The sequence below is a fragment of the Anticarsia gemmatalis genome, chromosome 27 (genome assembly GCF_050436995.1).
Source record: "Anticarsia gemmatalis isolate Benzon Research Colony breed Stoneville strain chromosome 27, ilAntGemm2 primary, whole genome shotgun sequence".
Classification (NCBI taxonomy): Eukaryota; Metazoa; Arthropoda; class Insecta; order Lepidoptera; family Erebidae; genus Anticarsia; species Anticarsia gemmatalis.
The window spans coordinates 5,396,754-5,424,468 of record NC_134771.1 but is presented as its reverse complement, the minus strand read 5'-3'; the positions used below and the strand labels follow the sequence as shown (position 1 = coordinate 5,424,468).

General features: G+C 33.1%; 2 protein-coding genes across 3 annotated transcripts in view; both read left to right on the top strand.

Moving 5' to 3' along the window:
* LOC142984684 (dymeclin) overlaps positions 1 to 7,408 on the top strand; it is a 30,101-nt gene extending 22,693 nt beyond the window's left edge. Inside the window, exons 12-17 of the mRNA XM_076132443.1 lie at positions 122 to 284; positions 805 to 903; positions 1,187 to 1,245; positions 1,857 to 2,030; positions 2,749 to 2,874; positions 3,296 to 7,408. Of these exons, the coding sequence (XP_075988558.1) occupies positions 122 to 284; positions 805 to 903; positions 1,187 to 1,245; positions 1,857 to 2,030; positions 2,749 to 2,874; positions 3,296 to 3,448 (774 nt within the window). The 3' untranslated portion in view covers positions 3,449 to 7,408. The remainder of the gene's footprint in view (positions 1 to 121; positions 285 to 804; positions 904 to 1,186; positions 1,246 to 1,856; positions 2,031 to 2,748; positions 2,875 to 3,295) is intronic.
* A 5,888-nt stretch (positions 7,409 to 13,296) lies between these two features.
* The window catches only part of vlc (disks large-associated protein 2), a 55,489-nt gene continuing 41,070 nt past the window's right edge, over positions 13,297 to 27,715 (top strand). Inside the window, exons 1-2 of one of the 2 annotated variants that reach the window (XM_076132266.1) lie at positions 20,131 to 20,206; positions 25,205 to 25,432. In XM_076132266.1, coding sequence (XP_075988381.1) covers positions 25,371 to 25,432 — 62 coding nt within the window. In that variant the 5' untranslated portion in view covers positions 20,131 to 20,206; positions 25,205 to 25,370. Of the gene's footprint in view, positions 13,341 to 20,130; positions 20,207 to 25,204; positions 25,433 to 27,715 lie in introns of those variants that run through there. The other variant, XM_076132267.1, reaches the window with a different exon arrangement.

The following is a 27,715-nucleotide window of genomic DNA, read 5'->3' as shown; positions in this document are numbered from 1 at the left end:
AATCAACAAAATCTGGTTTGTAATTTTAGTGTGAAAGTATAACAAATAAACACCCTCATGAACTTTCGCATTAGTAATAGTAAGTATAAACAAACCAATAATATTATATTTCTACTTCCAGATGTTAAAATCCCTGCCGTGGTACACGGAGCGCGCTATCTCGGAGATATCGCTGGGAGGTCTGATGGTGCTGGTCATACTGCGGGCGCTGCAGTACAACATGGCGCGAGTGAGGGACAAGTATCTACACACTAACTGTTTAGCTGCCATCGCTAATATGAGCTGTGAGTATAGCTTAACTTGTTTATTATGAAGGTGTAGGCAAAAAAACAGTCAAATTCGGGATTTCTAGTATATTTAACCCTCGCTAAGTATCGTAGTTGACTATATTTTTATAGAAATGCAATGTAATTGCTCAGGATCACGTCAGATCAAATACTCGGGCTATGCATTTTTTTTTTTTGTAAATAATATTGATATAATGTATTACAGATCGAAAAATAATTATATTAGGCACTCATTTGATACCAACGAAAATGCGAAACTGTGACGTCACTACACCGTTTTCTGTAGTAAAATAGACATTTCGTAAAGAGTAGGTAGCTGATTTGACTGGTAGTCGACTTTCTTATTTAACAGTTATAGCAGTTAGCTCACTTGCATGAAAACACTGTCAAATTCTATATAATATTTATCCTGAAATTGTGAAAACGGTTAAATCATAAAAAAAATGTTGCCCAGACTTATGAAAATGTATTAGTTCTTATAACAAACAGATTAATTCAATTTCGTATGTGTTTTCAGGTGAATTCAGAAACCTACACCCTTACGTGGCACAGAGGTTAATATCGTTATTTGAAACGTTAACTAAACGAAGAGCGAGGCTATGCAGCGAAATTGAAGGTAACATTTTTTATGGATTTCAATAAGCTATCGTTAGCTGGGGATAGTACACCCGTTGTTTAGTTTAAAAAAATAATAGGAGCTTATTAGGGCTCTGTAAAACGAGACCTATCAATACAAAATTGTAGTAAACCAAGAATTTTAACTAGAAAAAAAATCGTTTTAAAAGATAAGTTTTTATCTTATTTGATAATTAGAGTTCTTTTATGAATTTCAAACTTCCCCCTTGTAGTTTTTCTATAGTTAATGGTGATAAATTATTGAATATTATGTTATTGTTCAGGTGGAGATATAAATAGCTTAGAATTACCACATCAGTCTGAAGAGAAAACTGAAGAAATTGTGAGTATCATTTTGTTTTCAATACAAATTCTGGCTGTCATAGATAAAGGTTTTTTATTGCAAAAAAAATCAAATAATAATTGTTAATAAATAATACATTTTTAGGAAAACCAGAAATGGAAGCAAATAAAAGGAATATACCAATTACATAGAACTGTTTTACAGTCACAATATTTAGCAAAATATCAAGCTCTTTAAACATACAACTGAATCGCTTTAACAATAAATCTATACTGATATTGTAAAGCTGTAGAGTTTGTTTGTTAGAACGCGCTTATCTCTGGAACTACTGGTCTGATTTGAAAAATTATTTCAGTTTTAGATAGCTCATTTATCGAGGAAGGCTATAGGCTATATATCATCACGCAACGACCAAAAGGAGCAGAGTACCAGTAAAAAATATTACAAAAATTACAAATTAATGAATAATGAGTTAAATGCAGTTTGACCATTCAATCGGGTAGAGGTACCCTTTAGCTGTGAACTTTATGAAAAAGAGAGCCCAGAATGAGCTCGCAAGCCCTTCTATAGACGATGGATCTACTGCACCGACATGAAATGTCGCATTTCTTCTATCAATATTATAATTAATTCAATGTTTGTTCTTTCAGATGGACCACATAAGCGTGCTAGACGAGGTACTGCGCATGCTGCTGGAGATAATAAACTCGTGTGTGGCGCACCAGCTCGGGAACAACCTCAACGTGGTGTACGCGCTGTTGCACAAGAGACACCTGTTCCAGCAGCATCAGCACCATCATCCCGTCGCGCAGAATATTGATATGGTGTGTTTAACTTTATTATTTATTGACTGCCTCCGTGGCGCTGCGGTTAAGGGCACCACGCCGATGCCATTGCTTAGGGAGATCGTGGAATCGATTCCCACATAGAACAATTATTTGTGCGATCCACCATTAGTTGTTGTGGGTCTGGTTGTACTTTGTGTCCGTGGTTTCTATGTTTGTAAAAGTCCCCGCGACACCCGAGCATATCTAAGAGAAAGTAATCTTAAAAAAATATAATACTTATATACTAAAATACTGTCAAACCTATATGTCAATTCGGCAGGAGTCCCTTTCCCAGCTGTGGGATAGTAATGGGTAAAAAAGAATAATAAATTTCTAGTCCCTCTAGATTTCGATACGATATCTATTAATCTGTTAAATCTGGCTCTCTGTTATGTTTTACATAAGTAAAAAGATTAGTAAAACACCTGGTATTAATTTGGGAAAGAAACTACGACCTAAGCTAATAATGGTATAAATTATATGTATATTGGTTAGTCCTCCTTTCATAACAAAACAGCTGAACCGATAAAGTTTAAATTTGTCGAACACATTAACCGTCCACGACGCGACCAACCCACAGAAAAGCTAAAACAAGCTAGGGAGAACACACATGGCTTCTTTTATTATTATTAAACAAAAAAAAAGGCTGTTTCAGAACTCTTTATCTATAAATGTCAATTATTTATCTAAATGCCGAGTATATTTTGTCCCACAGGTGATAGGTTACTTCTCCACACGCCTGCAGCGAGTGCAGGAGGGGGCGGGCGCGGACCTGGGCGTCACCGAGGTGCTCGCCTGCATCAAGAAGGGGGCCGAGCAGTGGTCTAGCGATCGACTTAAGGTAAACTTATTTACCTTACCTACCTAGAATACATGACAGAAATACATTTTAAACAGTCACAACGGCTTATTATAATAACTTTATTATTAAAGTTATAATAACTTGAAAACTTTTGCGTTGCATGTTTATTACTCAATAATAGTATACGGGAATTTACGCGAACACGTATTTTCCCTCGGAACGCATAACAGCTTAACCGATTCTGATAAAATTTTGGCAAAGACGAAGTAGGAAGGGCTAAGGCTAATTACCGATATAAAAAAACTAACGCTTTCGGAACCGTGGAGTTAATCTAGCAAATAATTCATATTTTCACAGAAATTTCTTATATCTACCAATTTTGCGTTATACCTATTTTATGATATTATAAAACTCAGAACATCACTTATTATGCTTCATGATGTATTTTCTTTCTCTCCAGAAATTTCCGGATCTAAAATTCCGCTACGTAGAAGAGGAGCGCCCTGAGGAGTTCTTCACCCCGTACGTGTGGAGCCTGGTCAGTTCCTGCGGGGGGGTGTACTGGGCCAGCGAGGGGGGGGCCCGGGCGCTGGGGGACCTACTCGCTTGCTGATAAACTGTTACACAACAGTGTTCAACTTTAGTGTTTTATGTGTTACTCGATTGAATTTCATGTTGCTACGGTTTCATTGCCTACTATCTATTAAAAGCTCTTCCGTTACTGGGTGACTGACTGCCTGACTGACTGACTGACTGACTGACTGACTGACTGACTGACTGACTGACTGACTGACTGACTGAATGACTGACTGACTGACTGACTGACTGACTGACTGACTGACTGACTGGCTGGCTGGCTGGCTGGCTGGCTGGCTGGCTGGCTGGCTGTCTGACTGACTGACTGACTGACTGACTGACTGACTGACTGACTGACTGACTGACTGACTGACTGACTGACTGATCGACAACGCACAGCCGAAACTACTGAGCGTAGAAAATTCAAATATTGGTATGAACATTCCTTGGGAAGTGTAGAAGAGCACTAACAGAGGATCTTTGGAAATTTCCCTCGAGGTAAAATACTTTAGATATGAAAGATCAGCAATTATAATGTTATAAAAACGGAAAGCTAATGACCACGCAGACGAAATCGCACTTTTATATGCTCTACCTAAATGTATTAGACTTTGCCGTAAACACAGTTTAAATAATCGAGTAATAATAGACATTTTGTGTTCTTATATCTTGTATGATAACTGTACGTCATCTTAGTTTAACAAATAAGTATTTAATATACGAATAATATTTTAAATGACAAGTATGTGACAGTTTCATTACAATATGTTCCCTATAGCAGTTAGTAAAATAATTTGTATATTGTTTAAATTACTATTTTATGCTTAACAAAATTGTATACTATGTTGGAGTCGGCTTCCAGTCTCACCGGATGCAGCTGAATAAATAATGTAACCAAAATAGTAAATTACACAATATATTGTCATTTGGTAAATACCTTTTTATGGTAGGCACTATGGCAAATTTGGTTAATTTCATAAAAAAAGCTACAAATAATTAAACATAATTAAATTATTTTAAAATCGAATAAAATACCCAATTTTATTTGAGTAATTCATAAAATGAGAAGATTTTTATAAATGAACATGACAACATTACTAAATTATTAACTTTTATGTGGTAAGTGATTACCACAGTGATGATTAGTGGTTAGAAGTTTTAAACCATAAAAACCTTTGGCTTAACCGACTGTTATCGTAAAATTTACGTGCTTTAGTAAGCACGGAAATCTGGAATTAAATCTAAGCAGTCATTTATGTAAGTCTTGCTCATACATATTCGATTCGAACAACAAAACAAACGCGACACACTTACCCCCAGTTTCTGAGGTACATTTAGCGGTAGTTTATCTATTCAATAGCGTTTCAACTCGTACAAAATGAATCACTATTGTATAGAAAAACTACCGCTAAATGTACCTCAGAAACCGGACATTATTCGGCTTGTGCCGATCGGGTTTACCTACTCATATTTGGTTTTGACGCCCGGCTAGGCCGACTAATGCCGAACCAAATATATATGTAGTAAGCCTTACTTAACACACTGATCGTTTACCGGCCGGTGAACGCAACAATAAGCTATGATACTTCCAATAGTTAAAACATACTTTCCTAGCCTTATTGTATGTCATTCCCATAGAATAGATATTGTGAATAATGTTACCATATAAAAAAATACTTCCTCTTTTATAAAACATAGTATTAATACACTGAATTTATTACTAAATATAAGATAGGATTAGAAAAACTGTTTTAAATGTACGCGCCATTTAAATTTGTGTGTGAATATATAGTCTAATAACTTAGTAAAGAGCTTTGTATGCAAGATTCGCGACTGACGGAGGTAAAATTCAGACTTTAGAACATCAGTGACCCGCAGACTTATGCAGCCGACGGTGGCCTGTTTGATCCAGCTACTTTATTTTGGAAATACACGGAATAAGTAATTTCAAAATACATAAATAGTGCATGCCAGGGCTCTCTACTAAGTTTTCAGGCAACAAGCCACTGCTTAGAAGTCGAAACATCACAAGAGACATAAACAAGGAGAGCGTGTAAGCATCTTGTTGCTATATTCAGACACATCAACTTATATAGCGCGTACGACACTTATTTAAAGGCAACGTAAGCCATGTTTTGTCTCTTTTCTTCAATGTTATAACCATATGAGAGTGAAAGAGACGAAATAAACTATTTTGAGCTTATGTGTCGTTTAAGGCAGTATAATATTAGTATATCTTTCCTGTATTTATTTGCTATGAGCGAGACAGCTTTGTATAAATCACAAATTTAAAATATATATGGTTGCAATTATATTGTGTCAACTTACTAGGTATATAATATTATTTTGTGAATATAAATTAAAATTAAGGCCTGATTATCCATTGTTAGTTAATTTTATTCAAAGAATATCTTTGGATGTTTAAATAAATGTGTGTTTGTGACACATTTCCAAACATTTATTAATAACAATCATTGGTTGTAAAAGATTTTGATGTTGGAAAAATCAAGTTAAAATATTTTATTAGTTTCTAACAAAATCTCATACAGTTCCACTGAAGAATTTCATCTCAATTTCGAATTAAAATCACTTTAACATACAAAAACTTTTAAAAATTTAGCATGCAAGGTTTCATCGCGATGTTTTCCTTCACCGTTAAAACAAGTGACAATTATTTTTAACACACACATCACTTCGAACTTAATATTGAACCTCATTAAAAAGAGGCTAATAAACTAGTCTCTATTTAAAAAATGGAATCATAAAATAGTGAATTCTGTTAAAAGTATATTCATCGAAAAATCTTGACTAGAAATAATCTTAATTTAATATTTTATTTAGCAAATTATTTTGAACTGAAAACTACTTACTGATTGGTTGATAGAGTATAGAAAATAAATAAGTTATGAAGCAGTGCTAGAAAGACATACACAGATCATATCGACGATGTCTTGCAAAAGGTCAGGTGCTACTCGTAACCGGCGGTCCTGTATGACAACATGTATGTATGTGAATGAAGCAAGGGAAGTTTGTCTTTTGTACTCATATACAGTTTCAAAATTGGTTGAAGATAAAATACTGTTTATCCAATCAGTAAGTAGTTAATTAGTTTTTGCACTGTTTTTAGTTTTTTAAACCTAAAGGTTACAAATAAACATAGATTAATGTATTTACTTGTGTTCAATTAAACGATTATAAATATCGCTTAAAATCTGTACGACCGTTTTTAACGATTATTTATTGTTATTATTATTTGAGGCACGTGGCGGTCTCTGCCTACCCCTGTGGGAAAAAGGCGTGATTTTATGTATATTATAATCTTTAATAATAAAATATGTTATGTCAATATTTATGTCAAATTATTTATTTTAACACTGTTCATGTCATTGTGAAATTCGTTTCGATTTTTCAAACTTTTCAGTATGTTTTTGTTACAGCTTAGAGTTTGTATTTGTGCCCAATAGATGGCGGTAGAATCGCTTTTGCATTAAATGGGACCTACTATAATTAGTGATTATTATTAATCTGTATTAGTTTAAGATCCCATAAGTGCTCCATTTAGGAAATACAAAAATATTGTTATAAATATGAAAGTTTGAATGAAAAATCTTGGCAAAGATTGGAATTTAAATGTGAGCATGGTCGTTTTGAGCTTATTACCCAACTGTACGACGGAAAGGATAGTATGTTGTTAACTAACTTTCGTATTTATAATATTACTGTAGATTCTGACTTTGGATGTACTGGGATCCTAAACTATAAAACTATCTGACTATCTTAGATAAAGGGTCGTCCATTAACTACGTGAAGTAGCTTTTAAAACTACCGTGATTAATGGATAATCCTTTTCATAACGATTTTGTATGTGAAATGAACAGTTAGTTTTATTAATAACGGGCTAGCCCAATGTACTAATGAATATCGACTAGAAATGTAGATTGTAATAAATGCAATATAGGTTAAAGAACAATCAATAAATAAAATGATATTTAATTAATATGGTTCTTTGGCTAGTACACCCTTTTAGAAATATATCTCTTCAATTGCGCAAATGCACCCTCCCGATGAACCCCGAATTACCCTAATGAGTGAAAGAAAATCTTATTTTACAATTCCTATTCAGAAACTACAAAGTACATAAAATTAATGTAATTAAAAACTTAATTTGATATTAGGTACCTGACTTCAAGAGGAATGTAAGTAAAAATTTAGTAATTAACCACGAAATAAAATCATTTACTTACCAGTAAAATAAGAGAGGACGGAGTCGATTTTAAGTTCACAATACTAAGCAATAATATTGAAAACTCAGATAATGATCGCTAAACGTTGTTTTAATACTTCAAGTTACGTTTTTGTTTCATAATTTTATCGATTTTGTTTTCATAAGTTTAAATTTTCCCGCCAATATTACACCTTACCATCGACAACTGTACTACTGAAACAGAATAGTAAATTTTACAAAGGAATTATAATAAAATGTTTTATTCGAAATGTACAAAACTTTATTCTAATGATATAAATAAAAGCTAAAACATAAAGTTTATTTTAATTTGATATTATATTTCCGAAAAATGTGGTCATAGACAATATTTTTTTATCTACTTCCGATTTAAAATCAAATCAATCGACAATCATGAAGTGTTGTGATCGAAGTGCGTAAACAAGAATTATTTTATTATATCAAAATAACCATCATTGTGAGAATTATGAAAGAAACCGTGAAAGACTTTGTGAAAAGACAGAATTGAGTTTGTGTAAATAATCGTGTTACTGCAAATAATATACCGACAAGGAAAACTGTAGACCATTTCCCTTGGGTGAGTGAATAGTTGTTTTTAAATTATATTGAATTAAATTAGCGTATTTATTGTGTATTGTCTCGTTTTAAATTGTATTTACGTTTACGTTTTTATTCTTGAAGCGTTTGTGTACTGTTTTTTTCTTTTTCACTATTTTACGTCGTTGTACGTGTGTCGCATCACATTTGTTTTGTTTTTATTATTATAAAAAAAATATTTATACTTTTTCCGAATCCAAAATACTGTTAGTCTATTGTTTTATTTTCTTCGTAATCTGGGCTATACGTTTGCTAATTTCGTAGTATTTTTCGTCCAATTATGATATTATTATAGGGTAGATAGACAGTATTGATTTTATCCTTTGGTTCGAATATTTAGCGTATTTATTTACGATTTACCTCCAAGCCGGTAAGTAAATACTTGTCAATATTATTCCATGGGCTTGTTTAATTTATGCTATTATTTTCCTTTGCCACCTTCGAATTATATTTATGGATCAAGTTATCCCAAAACAATTTAACCGGTCAAATTAAATCTGTAAAGAAATTAAAAAATACTTACACTGGACAATGAATTTTGAATTGAAAAATCATTGAAACAAAATAAATTATATTCATCGGTAGCTGTCATGATATAAAAACATATTCTTTTTTTATTCTTGTGATATATTCTTAGTATCATAATATTAAGTATTTAAGTTATCTAAAAATAATATTTTATATAAGTTTGATATGAGACTGTATTTGGTTTTACACACTGCCAAACCAAGACTTAATATGGAAATCTTGGTTACAAATAAATAATATCTCATATGACTTACACTTTTATAAAGTAAATAACTATATATTATTATTGATAATTGCTGTTAAACAAATACTAAAAGCATTACCGGAGATGAAATTTATCCATTGTCCTGTCAAATATAATGTAAATTTGCATAGTAGTAAAAGCACCTAGGGTGAAAATAAGGTAGGTAGGTATAAATAACTATGCTAGTTACAAACTATACTAGACTAGACATACAGCAGCAAGATAAAAAGATCATCAAATTAGGCATATGAAGAATATACTATACTTGAAAATATTATTCTTCAATTTTGTTAGTGCGGTGAAATGGTACATCACATAGTACATTACTGAAATTGGCTGATATCTTATCTGCTGTTTCATAATATTACTTTTTTATCTGTGCTATTTTAGGAACCTGGCCTAATATCTTTTATCTACCCTATTGGTTTAATTTAGCTATGGTATTATATACCTATGTGATAAAATTGGTTTTTGTTTTCATGGCCACAAAAAACAAATTACGTCCTTTTCTCCCGCAAATTGCAATGGCTAATTTTACTATAACCAGCGCACCAGTTACTGCAACTGTTCTATGTCTTAACAGGGTTCAATTAAGATAACAATGTCAAAATTAATGTTAATATGCCTAAAATAGATAAGGGAAAAAATCTATTTACTTTATTCTAAGGCTCCTGCAATAATACTATGTAATAAATTGTTAATCTTGTTTTAAAACTGTCAAAAATATAATATTTTTTTTGCACAATAAAAACAGTATTATTTTGCAACATTATTCATTGTCTTAATCTTAGATTGTAGGAGCAGGCTTAGTCCCCAAGTAACACATGATCAGTATAGAAGACTCAATGCCTAACCCTTCTCAGGCCTTTTCTCATTCAGGGAGGATTCCCAAACCCAGCTGTGGGTTAATAGTGGGTGTCACTACATAGTATAAAGCAAAGTCGCTTCCTGCGTCTGTCCCTATGTATGTATGTTTAGATCTTTAAATTACGCAACGGATTTTGATGCGGTTATATTTAATAGATAAGGCGATTTAAGAGAAAGGTTTTTGTGTAAAAGTTATAAAGGTTTTTTGTAAAATAACTGTTTAAACAGGCTGAAGTCTGGGCAGGCTGTTAGTAATTAATTAACTCTATAACATTTGCTAATTAATTTGCATTCACTAAACATGTAATCCCTAAAGCCCGTACCACTGGGCACGTAATATAATTAACACTAATTGTTCTAATAAGTATGTAAGCTAGCTGATTGCTAAGTATTCAGGTCATATTCATATCAGATGCATTGTGCACGCGGATATTATGCTTATTTGAAATTATGTAATTTTGTATACATATATTATATTAACTGCTTGAAAAAATGTATTGAAAAACTATAGTCAAGCAAGGGAAGTTTGTGGGATTCATAGCATGTAGCGTGTTTACGACTATATGAGAAAAAAACGTGATTTTATGTACGTATTTAACTGCCCATGTGCCACTATGTGGTGTAGGCGGTAGTCACGAATATTAATCACGAGTTCACAGGTTCAATTCCCGGGTTGGGTAAAGTGCTACTAGTTTTTTATAATCTAATATTAGAATATTTCTCAATAGTAGCCTGGAGTTTCATAACTTGCTAGTATATGGCAATAGGCTCACCCCCTATTACAAGAAATAAAATTGTAATGGCGAAATAGGCTGTATTTCACACTTTTGCCTGCAACTTCGCGTATAGCAGACGTGATAATACGTATGTATTTAATTTTTATAAACGCCAAAGTTTGGATGCTGCAATCATGCCAAAATTACTTAACGTATTTTCATGAAATTGGATATGAAAATAATTTACCTATAAGTGACCTGGATTAACACATAGGTGATAGGATACTTTGTAGACTGGTTTTTTTTCACGTGGACGCAAACGCGGGAAGAATCCAGTTTCCAGCGGCTTATCAATTCGGGCGAAACGTACCGCGATTTCTGACTGATTTACGTGATTCTTTAAAATGTTAAAACGCATTTTACCCAATATCTGGCCACTTAGTAACGTATTAAGGATCATCTAAACAAAGCATAACTGTCAGATAAAGCAAGAATGCAGGTTTATCTCACATTCTTACTACGTTCCCTCGATAACAGCTGATTAGTATAACGTGAGGGAAGTTGTGTTATGTGTGACTAAATGACCGTGTGTTTAGTTTATGGCTATAGTGTATTGGTTAAATATGACGCTTAGATTACTATGGCATGGAGAGCCGTAGGTTCGAGTTCTTTTTGATACAATTTTTGTGTGATTCAGACTAAATTAGGTATAGTTTTGCCCGATTAAGAATTAGTTGTATTGTTTGGATTTACGTTAAGTTTTGTGTATTTCTAGGTGACCCGCGAATCCACTATAAAAAGTTTTATCACTTATTTCAGCCGCATAGGGACAGTTTTGAAAAAAATATATATTTCTTGTTCTTGGTCCCGGTCCCACTATACGGATTACTATTCTATATTTTAACAAAATAATTTCAGCGGTTATGTCGCGAAAGTGGAACAGACAGACAGTAGTAGATATAACAAAAAAATATTACGGGTCTCTGCCTAGTCGTAAATCATAATGGGGAAAAAGGCACAAATAATTACTTTTATATTTTTAATAATTTTATGGATGATGTCATGTTCAGGTCCGGTGACGCAGGTAGGGTTTGCCAAGTATGGGTGCAGCCAGGTCGCCCACATTAAGCTTAAATACCTATACAGTAGGTACCTACATAGGTATTTAATACTTATTTCAGTCAAAGCAAAATGGAAAGGTTAAGGGATGGTTTTAATAAAAGTGCAAAATAGAAAATGAATTCGCTTTACGCTTTAAACGACATGAATGGATTAAATTAATTTATCCAAAGATATTATGAACGTACAAATTGTTTATTTTCCTAAGATCTAAAGAATCGGATAAATACCTAACTAAGTTAAAATAATTATTACAATAGCATAAAATATGCTATTAATAATAACGCGTAATACACATCCACAGATTAAATCTGCAAGTACCAAGCTCCATAGATTATCCAGCCTTGACGCCGGCCGTATATATCTGTCTCAGGAAATTATTCATTCAACCTGATAGCTAATAAAGTTATCAACTTAGTGGAATAAATACTGGACGCAACAGACCATGAATCAACGTCTGCAATTTATTTCGCGAATAGGTCCTTCACATGTCCTTGTACCTTATTTTTTACACGCCAAAATTACTGGCTATAATTTTAAAGATTTGACCAAAACAGACTGAGCCTGTTTTTATTTTGGAAAATAAGTAGTAGGTAAATTATATACTACTAGCTGACCTGCGCAGCTCCGCTCACGCTTTCTTGTTTTTATATAATGCCGCGCATTTTCAAACTTATTCACCTTTTACACCTTCTCTGGACTCCACAAATAATTCAAGACCAAAATTAGTCAAATCAGTCCAGCCGTTCACGAGTTTTAGCGAGACTAACGAACAGCAATTCTTCTTTATATATTATATAGATAGATAGATGTCAGAATTTAGCAAGTTCTGTTAGTTCGTTAAGCCTGTTTTGGCTAGGTCATACTTAAGTAAATCTGACTTTGTTCATAAGCCATTCTTTCAACATTCTACTTGTTGGAGTTCTCTACTAGACAAACAGTGCATTTTAGGCACTCAAGAAAATATGAGTCATTTTTAAGTTAGTACGCCAACGGGTTATCGTATTTTAAATGACAATAATATGTTTTCTTTCATTCGCAAATCTTCGTGATTTTGGTGACCGTCCTAAAAGTCTGGGGTCTAGTGAGTACTACACTAGATAAGTAGACATCATGCTGATGTTGAATATTAATGTGTATAAAATAAAAATACCACACACCATTAATGATTTTTATTATCTTTTGCATCTAAGATAAAAAAAAAATCACGGTAAAATATTGTCTGTTAGCAACCGTTAGCCAATAGAGGTGGTCTACGGCCACAATGAACGAGGTGCCATAATCGACAACTCAATTATTTATCCATTGACCCGCTTCCGACGTCGCCTCAAGAATTCTACACTCTCGTTTTGGACGAGAACACAACTTGAATCCTAATTGAAATCATTTATAACTTCCATTTTTGTACTGTCATCATTTCCCGCCATAATTTCGTGCAGTGAGTGCCGCGAAATGGGACGTATGAATCGTGTGTTCTTTTTTTTAAATATTTTTTTTTCATAGATTCAGACAAATTTTGAGTGAACTGTGACCTGTTTTTTTTACTTGTTTTAAATAAATAAAAAAAGTGTTTGATGTGTAAAACTATGTGGAGTGTTTTCCGCCGAATTAAATGGTGATTGTTTCTGGCCGATACTTTAACTAAGTATACCTAATTTGTATATAATTTCTCTTTTAATAACTGTGGGTAATGGTTTATTACTTTTTAATACTTTTAGTACGCCGATCTATCGTCTAATGGTCTTATTCTTACTGTTTACATTTTATGGTGATGGTTCTATCAGCTCCTCTTGACTTCCCGGCTGCATGATTATTGATTTTATCTCGGTAACTTTCTATTTAATAACATATTTCAAGGAGTTAATAGAAAAATTGTAGTTTCTTCCCGAGAGAAATAAACGAAGAAATTACGTCACAAGTTCAAAGTGCATGGTAAAGAGCGATACATACCTACATATATTAGTGGAGTGTATTTTATTCTGACTGAAAAAGGTACCTAATAGTCGCAAAGGTACTTTTTGAGCAGGATTAAGCAGTCTGCCTTGCTTATATAGTGATAGTTTCAGCATCTCTTTTCCAACAAACTTTCGCAGTTTTCTCATAATAGAAAAAAACACTCAGTTACTCCCTAGTTTTAGTACATTCGTATAGGTAGACGAAGACCTACAGGTCTATTTCCGTAAATTCAAATAACAAACAAACAATTATTTAAAACGACATCACTGCAGTCATAAATCATATAACATGCTCGTTAAAACAACTTTACAACAATAACTATTTGTACTATAAATTACAATATTCTATTTGTATTTGCGTCCATCTGATCTGAACTCCGATACGTTTGTCCCTAGCTCTATGGTGTCTATGCTCTGTGACGTTTCCTGTGCTATTGTCCTTTTTAATCTGTGGGTAGAGTGAGTACTAGTTTTATGGCGGGAAGCCACAATCAAAAAGCTTGAATGATTGTTGATTGTTTTCTGAGCTCCAACTCTGTGTAAAAAATAATATTATAAAATTCGTTATATAATAGAATACCAAAATTTTATCTGTACCGAAACATCAGGCAAGGTAACATGCGTGTTTGCGTTAATTCCCGTATTTTCTATGCAAAAAATTATTCTAATTTTTGCTAAGTTTAGAGTCACTAGAGCTTTTCACAGTTAGAGAAAAGCAATATGGGAAAAAGCGTGATTTTATATTTTATAGTATGTAAAATGCAAAAATAATACTATACATATTAATCTATAGAAACAGCGTTATGTCATATGACGTCACATCCTCATAATCACTCATAGATATTAGAATTCTACCCGCAATATGAGGCAGCAATGGCGGTCAAAATTACATATTATTTTAATATTATCGTCAGCCCAGATATAGAGTTGATACGTGCAATACTTTGTTATTTAGGGTTGCCAGCCTTTTAAATATTTAAGAATATAGGCGCAGATGGGACAGAATGAAATATTGTCTCGTGTTAAAGACATAGTTTGAATTTGTAAATGTTTATGGTCAGATGTGTCAAATCTGAAGGAATTTTATCAATTTTTTAAGTATTTCTTTGGAAATATTAATTTGCTTCATAATTGGTTTAATAAGGTTAGGGCGTAAACAGAATTCTATAAAATTGGACGATTGAATTATTGTTTTATCGTATGTAGGTATTAGGAAAATCAATAACATTCTCCCGCCAAATTTATGACAGTTGGCAAGTGACAACCATGTGACCACAGATTATAGACTACGCAACAGTATCTATAATACGTCCTGCGGTGGCGATCGAACCATTATTATGTGGTTTAAAACTATTTGTTATGTAATCCCGTTCTTTGAGTCAGAAGGTAAGTAGAGCAGAGATGGGGAGAACATTGAACTGACGAGTCGAGGGTTCAAATCAGTAGTTCACATGAGATGGTTTTAAAAATTGATTCTTTGCTATTTCATTATTGTCCATTCATTATGTTTACTTCAGTCTGTAATACAGTGAAGGGACAACACAGCAACTATATTTTAAAACTGTAAAATGATTTTATATAGTGTCTCTGTCTGTCCGTACCTTATCCAAAAACTACTGAACGGACTGCACCAGTAGACGAACTAACACATTAAGGTTTTGTGAAAATTCGAATATTATGATGATAATTATGAAATAGATGGCTAAAAGAACCTTCGGGCAGAGTGAAATCTCAGGGTTCTTTCGTTTTAAATACTTGTTTATAAAGTCTCTAATCGTTGATGCGGGAGCTGCATTTATCTAATAGAGTGACTTTTTGTTATTAATGTGTAAAAGTGAAAGATATCGTGAGAACTCTCTCACGCCTGACACTTTTCTTGTTATGTGTAAATCAGTTATCTCACGACGGTGGAAAACATGCACGATTTTATAATATTCTACCTCATAGGTACCTCATACAACGTTATATGTGTTGCGTATTAAAAATATTCAATAATATTTCTGTTTAGTTATAGGGTTAAGTAAAAGAAAAAATCTGAAAATGACATTTTATTTAATTTTCAAAATTTTCAGCAGATATTTTATGACTACCCACAGTCATGTCAATATCCGAATTATTTCTGAAGCAACATTGTACTATTTATCAAATCAAAAATCTATCATTATACTATTTATAAAATCAAAACTTTCTCAATACATAACAAGTACTAATAATATAATCGTGCTGAAATTCCCAGACGCAAAACGAAACGTCAAACATGGCGGGTCGACGCACCCGTTTTGGCGGGAAGCCAGCGATGCACCGCAGCTAGTCTAGCAGTAGACAATAAACATCGTTTTGACACTTCTCATTTTATAATCGCATGACTAGCTGGGGAAAATTGCGGCTAAAATTACTATTTTGCATACAAACTTTCTTTTCCTAGGTGAATTTAAATTACTTTCTTAGTGCATGTCTACGTTTAAAAATGTTGTATGCTTGTAGTGCTTTTTTTCACGGCTTGTCTACGTTGTTATAAAAATATCAAGGTATTTCGGTTTTCTTGGGTCTTCTATATTTTGTATTAAATTCTATTTTGCATTTAGTTAGATTCTACTTAAACTTTGTGTTTTATATACAGGGTGTTAGGCACACGATTCTCCAAACAATGCACACCATCTGTTTAACAGAAAATCATATTCTTAGACACCTACAATTTATATTGCACTTTATAGATTTTTAAAATAAGGTCAATTCAATACCTCTCTGAGATCGTAATTCTCATTTTTGAGATCTGGTTGATCTATAACTGAATGCACTACTTACTGCATGCAATATAAATCATATAACAGCCCTAAATCTCCATGCGCCAAGACTAATATAAAATTAATTACATAATTAAGCTAATAAATATTGCTAGTAATAAATTATATTAAATGTATTATTAATTTTGATCCCACTAAATCACAACCAAGCTAGTGTTGTGATATTATTATTAATAGCACTAACTCTACTTCTCTAGTGTGGGGACACATTTAATTTTGTCATTTGGTAACTCGATATATTGATGGTTATGTGAAGATATTGAACTTTCTTTAGAATATATTGTTTTATACAATTGTTCATCATAAAATCACTATATTTTCTCATAGGGGCTGGCCGAGACTATAGACCGCCACTTAGTAGATACGATCCTTACAAGCTTGCTTTGTTTCATTTACATCCATACATCTTGTTACACAAGACTATTGTTATAAAAGATTTAGAATTTAAATAAAAATAAGACGATTGAAGCCGAAAAAACAACCGAAATAAATACAATTTACCAAGCATATTATTATTATGAGCCTATATCGTTAGTTTAGGCCTCCCCCATAACTTAAGCAAGCATATACTACTCAAAAAAAAACGTCACAGCACTAACTTTAAAAAATAAATACTTACAGTTTTTTTTCTTTCCCCAATAATAATTCTCCCTGCTCTCCGTTTAAAAACAATATTAACTCTTTTGTCTATGTACTGTAATAAAGCGACCAAGTAATTCTATGGGTCGTTTTACGATTTACACTTGAAAATAACTATAACCTTTCTTTTGAACTATATTTTAAGATGGCGGCTGTAAAGTCGATAATAACACTCAAGTTATTATGATTTTCTATTGAAGTTCTTACAGTAATATAGCAAGTGTTATTGTATTGGCTTTTTTTTGGAAGTAACGAGCTTTATGACTGAAAAAGGATTGAACGGAAATAAAATCTTTATAATGGTTGTGGTTGAGATTTTCGTCAATAGTTAGCTAGGAATATAATTATGTATTTGACATATTTAAGAGATTGGCCATTCATTATCTGGCATAGGTTACTCTTACTTTGTACAAACATAATATCACGCGTGACAGAGATGTATGAAATACATCCGCATTTTGCCGTTTCAATTTGTAGTCCCGTGTAATAGCATACTAATAATATCAAGGGTATACCAAGTCCCGAGCTACTATTCCCTAATTAACTAAATAAGTAAAGCAAAACAATTTGCCCGTCCCAGGAAGCGAACCAGATACCTCGTGATCGTAAGTCGTAGTCGTACCGCGTAAATTTTTAGCTCTCTTCTCAGAGCAGATCTCCAACTCGTAGATTCTCCAACATTTAACCTCGCAAAGTCGGAAAGCCATAACACAGGTGGAATTGCAAAAAATAGTTTGTCTATCAATATCTCTATAAAGCGTCATTTAAATTAGCTTTTTTCCGTTATTTTTAACAGATGAAAAGCCTCAGAGACAAATGAGTCATTATTTATATTAAATACAACATATTTGCCTGACCTTGTACTCTTTCAGAGCACGTGTGCTTTTGGCAAGTGCGCTGTTTTATAATATACGATTTGTCGGTACCTGTTTCTTTTTTGTTTTAGTTTGAAATGTGTATGGTTTTGTTAGTTTTAAAAGATAGAGTATAAATTTAACCTATTAATGTCCCATTGCTGGGCAAGTTTCTCATAAAGAAGGAGGGTTTAAGCCTTGAGTCCACCACTGTTGCCAAGCGCGGGTTGGGGACTTAACATACCTTCAGGAACTGTTAGTAGAGTATAAATTAAGTATAAGAAGTTTAAGGTTTTAGGAATATTTTAACGTAATATCATCAAAAAGAAGTTATTTATTTACATAAAATATACTTATTAACAAGTTAAGTCATTAATAGAAACTAATTTTATGATTTTTCAGTGCAGTTATTATATCAAAAGCTTTTTTTTTATTCCAAGCATTGAAGCTCAAATGCATCAAGTCTTGTACATTAAATGGATTATTTATAAGTGGCCATTGCCAAAATCTCGCTGCGGATACAGGCGACGAAATACTGAATTATTGTACAGTATATTTGTAAGTTGCAGATAAATTGTTGCTTTAGGCTTTTATTATCCAACTCTTTCATATTTTGGGCATGAATTCCTTATGATAGAGCGGCTTGGTCAGCGTAGACTGTTAGAGTTAATAGCCGTGGTTATAAATATAATGACGTGGAGTTTTTAGCCAAGCAGTTATCACTAACTTCATCTTTTAAACTTTACTGTTTTAAACTGTATTTTGAAAATGTTTTATTTTATTCTGCTTTTACTAATTCTGTATTTTTATTATAATCCGTACAACAACAAACGAATTATAGTTAGGTGCTAAATTGACTTTTTGATTCCATCTGGTTGCTGAGCAGTTAAAATAATGCTACTTAAAAATATTTTAATACTGTATTATCGGCGAAATTGGGCTTAAATCCAGAATCACCATCGAATTAAAGTAAATAAATAAATGTAACCCATTAGTGTCTGAATGCTGGGCGAGGGTCTCCTCCCGTAATGATGGAGGGGTTAGGCTTTGAGTCCACCACGCTGGCCAAGTGCGGGTTGGGGACTTTGCATCAAATTAAACGAACAAAAATTCGCCTTGACGCTGAATAAGCCCTTACGAAGGACATCTCACAGTACAATACTCCATTAGTCACGGCTACTTTACATTAAAATTCCAAGGTCTATGGTCAGCTGACGAAGGAAGTGGCAGAGGTTATTCGTTCTATTGTCTCTGATATGTATCATACCGCCGGGGAATGCAGATTACTTGCGTTTGTTGTTTTATATAATACTAGCTGACCCGCGCAACTCCGCTTGCGTCCAATAAGAGAGAATGGGTGAAATTTTTCCCCGTTTTTGTAACATTAATTACTGGTACTCTGCTCCTTTTGGTCGTAGCGTGATGATATATAGCCTATGTCCTTTCTCGGGTATCAAAATATCTCCATACCAAATTTCATGCAAATTGGTTCAGTAGTTTAGGCGTGATTGAATAGCAGACAGAAAGAGTAACTTTCGCATTTATAATATTAGTATGGATGTTTTAATCACACGCAGTGCGGTTTGTTTGGGAGTTTTTTGGTATAGATGTTAGAATGGAGCGCAGTTTTGTTAATTTATTACAAAAGGAATTAAGTATGAAACATAGTTCTTTATATTGAGTTGAAGTTGTAGATCCAGATTTAGTCATTGTAACGACTATCATAAATGTCAACATTTGACCTAAATTAATAAATGATTTGAGTTTGGTTTTGAGGAATAAATAAGTTTAATATTGGTTATTTTTATAATTTGTTGTTCAGTTCACGTTTTTGTTTCTGTTTTTTGGCGATTGTAAGTTACATGTATTATTGTATCTGCTTAATAATTGCCAATAATTAGTATTCAAACTTGCTTATATAATATATTCGATTAAATTCATTCGAATTCGTATAAAATAAACCAATTAAATATGATTTCAAAATCCCAATTCCTTTAATTGTTTAATAAAATCCACGCGCTCGAAGCCGCGGCTCAAAGCTCGTGTTATTCTATTTTTATCTCCGAACCACGCGTATACTGCATCAAACATTTCATAGTGTACTATAATTAAACACATGACTTCTCGGAAATTCACGCATTTTCTAACATCAAGGAGTTTAGTAGCCGCGTACATCTTGCTTAAGACTGACGTTGCAGGACTCCGGGTTTACGCTCGAAAAACCAAACGGTCACTAATTACCAAATTAATAATTAAAAAACGTATTTTTATGATTTCAAAACGTAAAAGACATTGTCACAAATGTCAGACACGTGTGTTAAAAAAAAAATTGACGTATAAATAGTGTTGCTCTATTTTTATTGCGCCAATTCGAATGTTCTATTTTTAAAATGTGTTTTGTTTTTTTTTCACATGTTTTGTTCAGCCTTGTGTTAAAGTATTATACTACTATTATAGTATTATAATTGTGACTTTTACGTGCCCTCTAAAGCACGTAGTGATTGGTGATGAAAGTGAAACGTTTATATTGTGCTATTAGCATTAGAAATAGAGGAAAAGTAAAGCGAAGTGTCGCCGGCAAACTGCATCCAATCCGAGCTATTTTTGAATTCTCAACACAAAGATGTCTCATACGTCCCCTGAGTTTCTTATTTAAGTTTCAAACGTTTGAATTTTCTTCGCATTTCTAATATACTTATGTATAAATATCTAATGAGGTCTTTTCTCAAGTAGTCATAGTGTAGAAAGTTGATTGCTTTTGCATGCATTAAAAAAATAAGAACATGCTTGACATTCTAATTTCAAAATGAAATGACATTTCATCCGAATACAGATTAAATAATTATTTACAGTCGACATTTGCTTTATTAATTTATAAAAAAAGCTCTTGTTTGTTTATAATTTCATTTCATTGATAATGCTGGCTTATAATTTCGACTTCTTGTACATTTAATGCCACTTTTGTTATTGTTCTACTTGACTTTGCCTTGACTAAAAAGAAAGTCTAGGTCTATCATATTAAAGTACATACTAGGAAATCAGGGAATATAGGTTGGTAAAGCTCACACATCAGCACCTAGATGAGTTGCCCAAAACTCGTGCATTGCAAAACATTTGTTAGCAATATCGACGATCAATGACAGTAGAGGTTAATGACCTGAACTATTTTGACAACTGCTAATAATTAGGATATTCTTACTATTGATTGCGGAAGTAATAATGATCTCGATCTCGAAACAAACCAACAGGAGCAGTGTAGAAGTTTGATTATAGTGTCCAAATATGTGCGCAATACAAAATTACACTCTTTATTCCATTTCTCTTAAAAAATATTATTCATAGAAAAAATATTTCGTGTCGACTTTCATAACCGCATTACTAGACGAAACATTTCGAAACCCAAAAACGGGAACGGGAAGCTTTTGAAAATGGAACGCATGTCATTTCGTCAGCGCGCGAAAGTTTTGACCAGATAGCAAGACCTATGGACTGCATTGAAATTTGTATATTTGCTTACAAAATGGATGCGTTGAGAGGTCTTGTTATGTTGGTAGTGTATCCTTTTGACGTTTACGTGGAATAAATAAATTCTAGCGAAGTTATTTGTTTTAAGTTGCAAAATCAAAGATGGCGGTTAGTTATTATGATATTGCATTCTTGTTTAAATGTGTTTAACTACATAGTTTCGTAACCATAGTTAAACATTGCGGATGATTTTAAATATTTTGTTATGTACATGTTTTTATCTAAGTTTTAATAGGCATCATATTTCTTTTCGAATTCTTTACTAAGCGAAAACCTAGCATTGGGTCAGTGGTAGGTTAAAACTTTTCCAAACATAGTATTCGTATAATATAATCCTTTCGTAGTTCAGTTCATTTTTTTCTAATAAAAAATAGTCATCGTTTGATTTCTAACTATTTCTATGCAGAAATTAGTTATTAATTTTCTTCTTCTTCTTTCTAGTTTATGTCTAATAATTGATGATTGAGTTTGGGAGTAAAAGAGATGCCGAAAAGATAGACTTTCACATTTCAAACATTGTCGTAGAAGATAATAATTTCATTAATGCTAGGCTATTTATTTCTAAGTTAACTGTTTTCAGAATACCCACACACTCTTTAAAAAGATCTACTTTGATAAAATACCTCTACTAAAACGCCCATTCTACACTCATTGGTCATAGACCCACGGATAAATATTATCTATTTGGGACACTAATTACTGTTTCTGTCGTTATGTACACTTAGAAATTATCTTTACGGTGTTTTCCATTATGGTAGTTTATCTCTTGATGGTGACTTCGTTCACGTGCTCATTTTTTTTTTATAAGAATTTATATTTTCCCCAACCCGCACTTGGCCAGCGTAGTGGACTCAAGGCACCCTTTGGGAAGCCCCTTGCCAAGCAGTCAGACAATTTAGGGTTAATAATTTTCGTAACAGATAAAAATAAAAATTTCTATACTGGGCCAATTCTAGGCAATTGGCTCGTGGTTCATGCGTTGTAGGGTCTAGAAAATGGCTTTTTTGAATAAATAGCAACCCTCGACCCCTATTACATGGTGCTGCTAACGTTGTAATTGGCGAAACGTAGGTGTATTATTTTCATACACTTCGGGCTACACTTTTTTGATCAAAAAACTGTAGTTAACTATCAAAAATATTTACCTAAACAAACTTTTTTAAGCAAGGCACATGTCATTGAAATAGAATTTTGACATTGACAGGTGCACAGATAAAAACAACTGACATTTATGTTTCAGCCATTAAAAGTCAAAAGTGATACTAAACATCAGTTAGTGTAGTTACTAGTGACTAGTAATATACAAGGGGGAATAAGCTGGCTATTTTAGACATTTCCTCATTCTTGTCGTGACAGTTGGACGCTGCCCAAACAGCGTTGCATCACGTGTGACGTCATTTTGTTTACCTTTTGCTAAAACAAAACTGATTTGCAACAAATTCAGTACAGAATTTTGGTAGACTATTTAATTCAGTTAAATTAAAGGCAGATATTTTTCAGCGCTACATAACTTTATACGAAGAATAATTTTGACAGATAAAGTAAAAAATCTTTTCTCTACACAAAAAAGCTCGATATTTAGGTACCTCACGAGTTCACTGAAAGAAACTTATTGAACCGGGTACTCATTTGTGATTCTTGAAGCGGAAGAGATTTAATTACAAGTTCATACATACTATAATGCGAAAAGACTTCTTCCCCGACCTAATATTATGGCCATTATAATATTTCTGTACCCTAATTGAACAATATTTTGGAACATTTGAAAGTCCGCATTGAGCGAAAAAGCACGAAATGTATTAAATTAGTTTTTGTTTAAAGGTCCTCAGAATTAACAGTAACGTAAACTTGTAAAATATTATTTGTTTATAAAACAGTAGGTATAAATACGGCGTAACTCCACGTGTCTACTACAATAATTATAAATTATTTCAGTACAGGAAAATATGCTTTATCCTGCAAGTAACCTTGCTCCTATAAATCTACTGCATTGTAGAATAATGTCCTCTTTGCAGGTTTTGACTTTTTCGGCTAGTATGTTTATAGTGTCGCGTGTGCACAATACACAGGTACACTCTCTATTCCTTCACTCTCATAGTCTGGTGGGAGTCGGTGGGACAGATAACCGACACGACCAGTGAGAGGTCAGGCGTAGGACTGACGGCTTTACGTGCTTTACGAAGCACGGATGTCTGTGACCTACACTTTTTAATTCCAGGCAATTTCTTTAATGTGACGCTTTCTGTAATAATTTATTTGGTCCGACCTGGGTTTTAAACACGAGATCTCTGCGTGACAGTACATAAAAGAGGTACATCTCTGTACACTACATATCTAGTACAACGAAAATATCCCACCGGCAACTGAAAACCGTAGTCCGTGAAAAATAATTTCCTTAAGCGTTGGGAGGTTTTCGTTTGTGAATTTACTCTATCCTATTTTAACACGGAGAAGACAGTATCGGATAAGCGTGCCTTATATTATTGTTCAATCAACTTTTTTTAACAGATGGAATTGTGATAAGACAGTAAGCTTAGAGTAGAATGATTTGAAAAGAGTGGCCATGAGTTTCTTGCTAGCTCTTCTCATAAGGCTCTACCCCCTTTCCGAACTAGTGGTAGATTCAGTAATTGTAACGACTATCATAAGTGTCAATATTTGACCTAAATGAATAAATGATTTGATTTTGGTCTTGATTTTGATAGATACATAAGCTTTATCAATCCAAGAGAGTTATATTTTACTTTTAATAAAACAAATAGATAAAATAATATGTAAATGTCACAACACTCTCTTCCTCTTAGTTCGCACTGAGTCACAGCGTTCATTCTATATTTATTTCAGCTGCCCTTTGCATGGATTACCACGGCGGCCATCTTTGATTTATTAACTGATACTTGAATTATATAAATATTGAAATCAAAACATTTTGAGGAACTTTAAGATGTAATATTTTTTTGGTCGTGTGCTGGTTTTGAATTGAAAATATCTTCGAAATTGGAAATTAAGAGCGTATGGAACTAATTTTTACAAAGATATTTTGGTTTAAAGATGTTGCTTCTTTTATGTCGAAACGGCTGAACTGATTTGGATACAATTTGGTACGGTGATGGATTATATTCCAATGAGGAACATTGGCTACTATTCGCAAAATTTATGTCATCGTCAGAGATTTAGGATGGTTTTATGCTTAGTTTTATAGACACAATAGAAAAATATGATAAGGAATAATTAATAGATTCAGAGCATACCCAAAACACAAACAGCGAACTTTTAATTTAATTAAAACTATAATTTTTTTTATGAAGCATTTGAACCATAAAAAAAAATTTCGCTTTCAAAATTTTATATCTATGAGACACGCGATACGGCTCACAAAGGCTTAGGCAGACATCTATACGAAAGTACATCATAATAATATTATTATACATTTCTCAAGATGTACTAAAATAAAACGAACGCTGCATTTCACGATGTGCATTCATGTTTTTTTTACCGTCTAATTTCGTCCACAACGCGAGCCCAGTGCGCGCGGGAACACCGCACTCTAAACTCAAATCATAGTTTTACCGCCAATCCGCCATATTGGTAAATATTTTATTCAAGAAAATCAAAATAACAGTGTTTTTCTGTAATTAAAAGCTTTCCTGTTTTATAATTAACTAATTTTAGTGACTAATGTTGTTTAATTTTAATTTTTAGAGCGTATTTGGGTCCTGTATCGTATCGGTCTGAGGCAATTGCGTGTTCTTTTTGTCGATGTGACAAGTGAATTTCCTATTGTGCCAATACTGTGTTTTAAAAACTTTTTGCGATAAAAGACTATAGTTTCAAAGGTGTTTGTGTTATATGTTATTTATCCAAGAAAATGGGGAAAAAGAAGAAAAATAATGGCAAGAAAGGGAACCGCTTCTTTCGGTGGATGAGAAGGTAAAAATTAAATTTTAATTTGTGTGATTAATAAAATTATTTCCTAGATCCTAATAAAATTATTTAAAAATTAATGTGTGTTTTTATCTAACCTGTATTGAATGACTTGAAAATGCATGATGTTTGTTCATAATAACAAAATATTTGCGATGAAACCAAAGAAAGTAGTCTCTACTTTCTTTGGTTTTTATTTAGAAACTACTACCTAACGGCCCGCCCCGGTTTCGCTGTTAAACCGCGTTAATCTTGAAAAAATATATACTAAAACCTTCCTCCAAAATCAAAAAGTACTTGAAAATTCGTTCAGTAAATTCGTTCATTTTATCGCGAGCAGACAGACAGACGCAGCAAAGAGACTTTATTTTAAAATATGCAGTAATGATTCCACAATGATACGCTCTCTTGCAAAAGTCTTTGGTATAAGATTTGAATCCTTGACCATTTGTATGGAAAAGAAAAACTCATCAAAATCAAATCATTTATTCATTTAGGTCAAATATTGACACTTATCGTACAATTCCTGAATACAATTTGTAATAGTCGTTTCAATTCCTGAATCTACCACTAGCTCGGAAAGGGGGTAGAGCCTTATGAGAAGAGCTAGCAACAAATTTACGGCCACGCTTTTCAATCGCCAAAATTTTACAATGTGGTTGATACAATAATTGATCATACGAGGCTCTGCAATCAATGATATAGACTAAACGGCAATAAAGGAAAAAATATTAAATATACCACTCGGCTATCAGGGCCTTTTCTAATTATGTGAGGTCTTATTACAACACACAGGAACTGCTCTTATCACACGTTATCACCGTTGATAACAATCCATTGAACTCATACTCATAGACTGTTTGTTTATTGATTTTTTTGTTCAAAGCTTAGAACTTAAAGCACGATTGCTTAAGTTAAATTTGGATATAGCCATCTCTATCATCACTAAATTGAATTTTCTAAATAAATACAGGTTACCTAGCTGATTCTAATTGTTTCTATTCTAGGCTAATAATAGGTTTCGAAGAAAAGTTTAATTTTGTATTTTTTGCTGGATATGCACCTTTCAAACCTTTACCAAGCCTTTTTGTTGATAATTTTGTGTTTGACCAAAATCAAGTCTAATAAAATTCTCTATTACTTATTGATTTATTACAATACGATCTAAGCGAAGCATTTAAAACTCCATTGGTTATGCCTTCGCCATTCAGTACTCAGTTTTTATTTAACAACGAAATTTTAATTCTTTCTTACATAACCTAAAAATTTTATCTACCGCAATACATCAACAAAATGGCGTCTTTAACTGCAATTCTATTCAGTGGAAGGCAATTTTAAAGCGTGTGGCGGAGTTCCAAGTGAAATGGCTCGCTTTTTACATTGAGGTCGTTTCATATTATGTGATGTTCCAGTTATCTCATACTTAATACTCAACTGGACCTAGCAGACAAACCTATAATACTATCATTTTTTTGTCCATTTTAACAAGCGTCATCATTGCTCTACTAATAGGTACACCTTAACCTTCTTCTTTCTTACAATATAGATATTACTATTATATGTACATTAAAAGTGAGAATTTAAAAACTGTTAGCGGTTAAATCTTAGAAAGGCAAGCCAAAGATAGTCAATTGGTTATTTATAATTTAGGTATGTATGTAAACTCCTACTTATTTATTCATTCGATGGGAATCTTTTACATTCGGGACCCGAAGTGAGACTTTAATATATTAGCTTATATATTTGGCTTAAATAACCTATAATAAGACTTAAAAAGTTACAATATCTGAGTACGAAGTGGGCGAATCACATAGCAGGTCAAATTGCCCAACTTTGTACCCAACTGCCTACCCACGCATATTAGCAAGCTTTATACAAAGGACATTGAACTAAAAAATGTGCTTAGTCATTGATATAGTAAGTTATAATTATGATATAGTATATTAGCTTAGCTTAGACTTTAACAGTAGTCAGAAACTTGAAAGTCTGACAATCAGTCTTACCGAAGGAAATCGTGCTATAACCCAAGTAACTGTGTTGTGGAGGTCCGATAGGCAGTCGCTCCATGTAAAATACTGGTATTCAGCTGCATCCGGTAAGACTGGAAGTCGACTTCAACATAGTTGAAAGAATGGCTAGGCGGGTGATGATGCGGATGATGTTTATGTAATGCTTGATTAGTTTGTCTATTTTTATAAATAAGCAACCCTCTTTGGGGTCATTTACTCTGATACACTAACGCTAAGTATTAGAAATAACTATCACATGTTCTAACGGTGAAGAAAAACA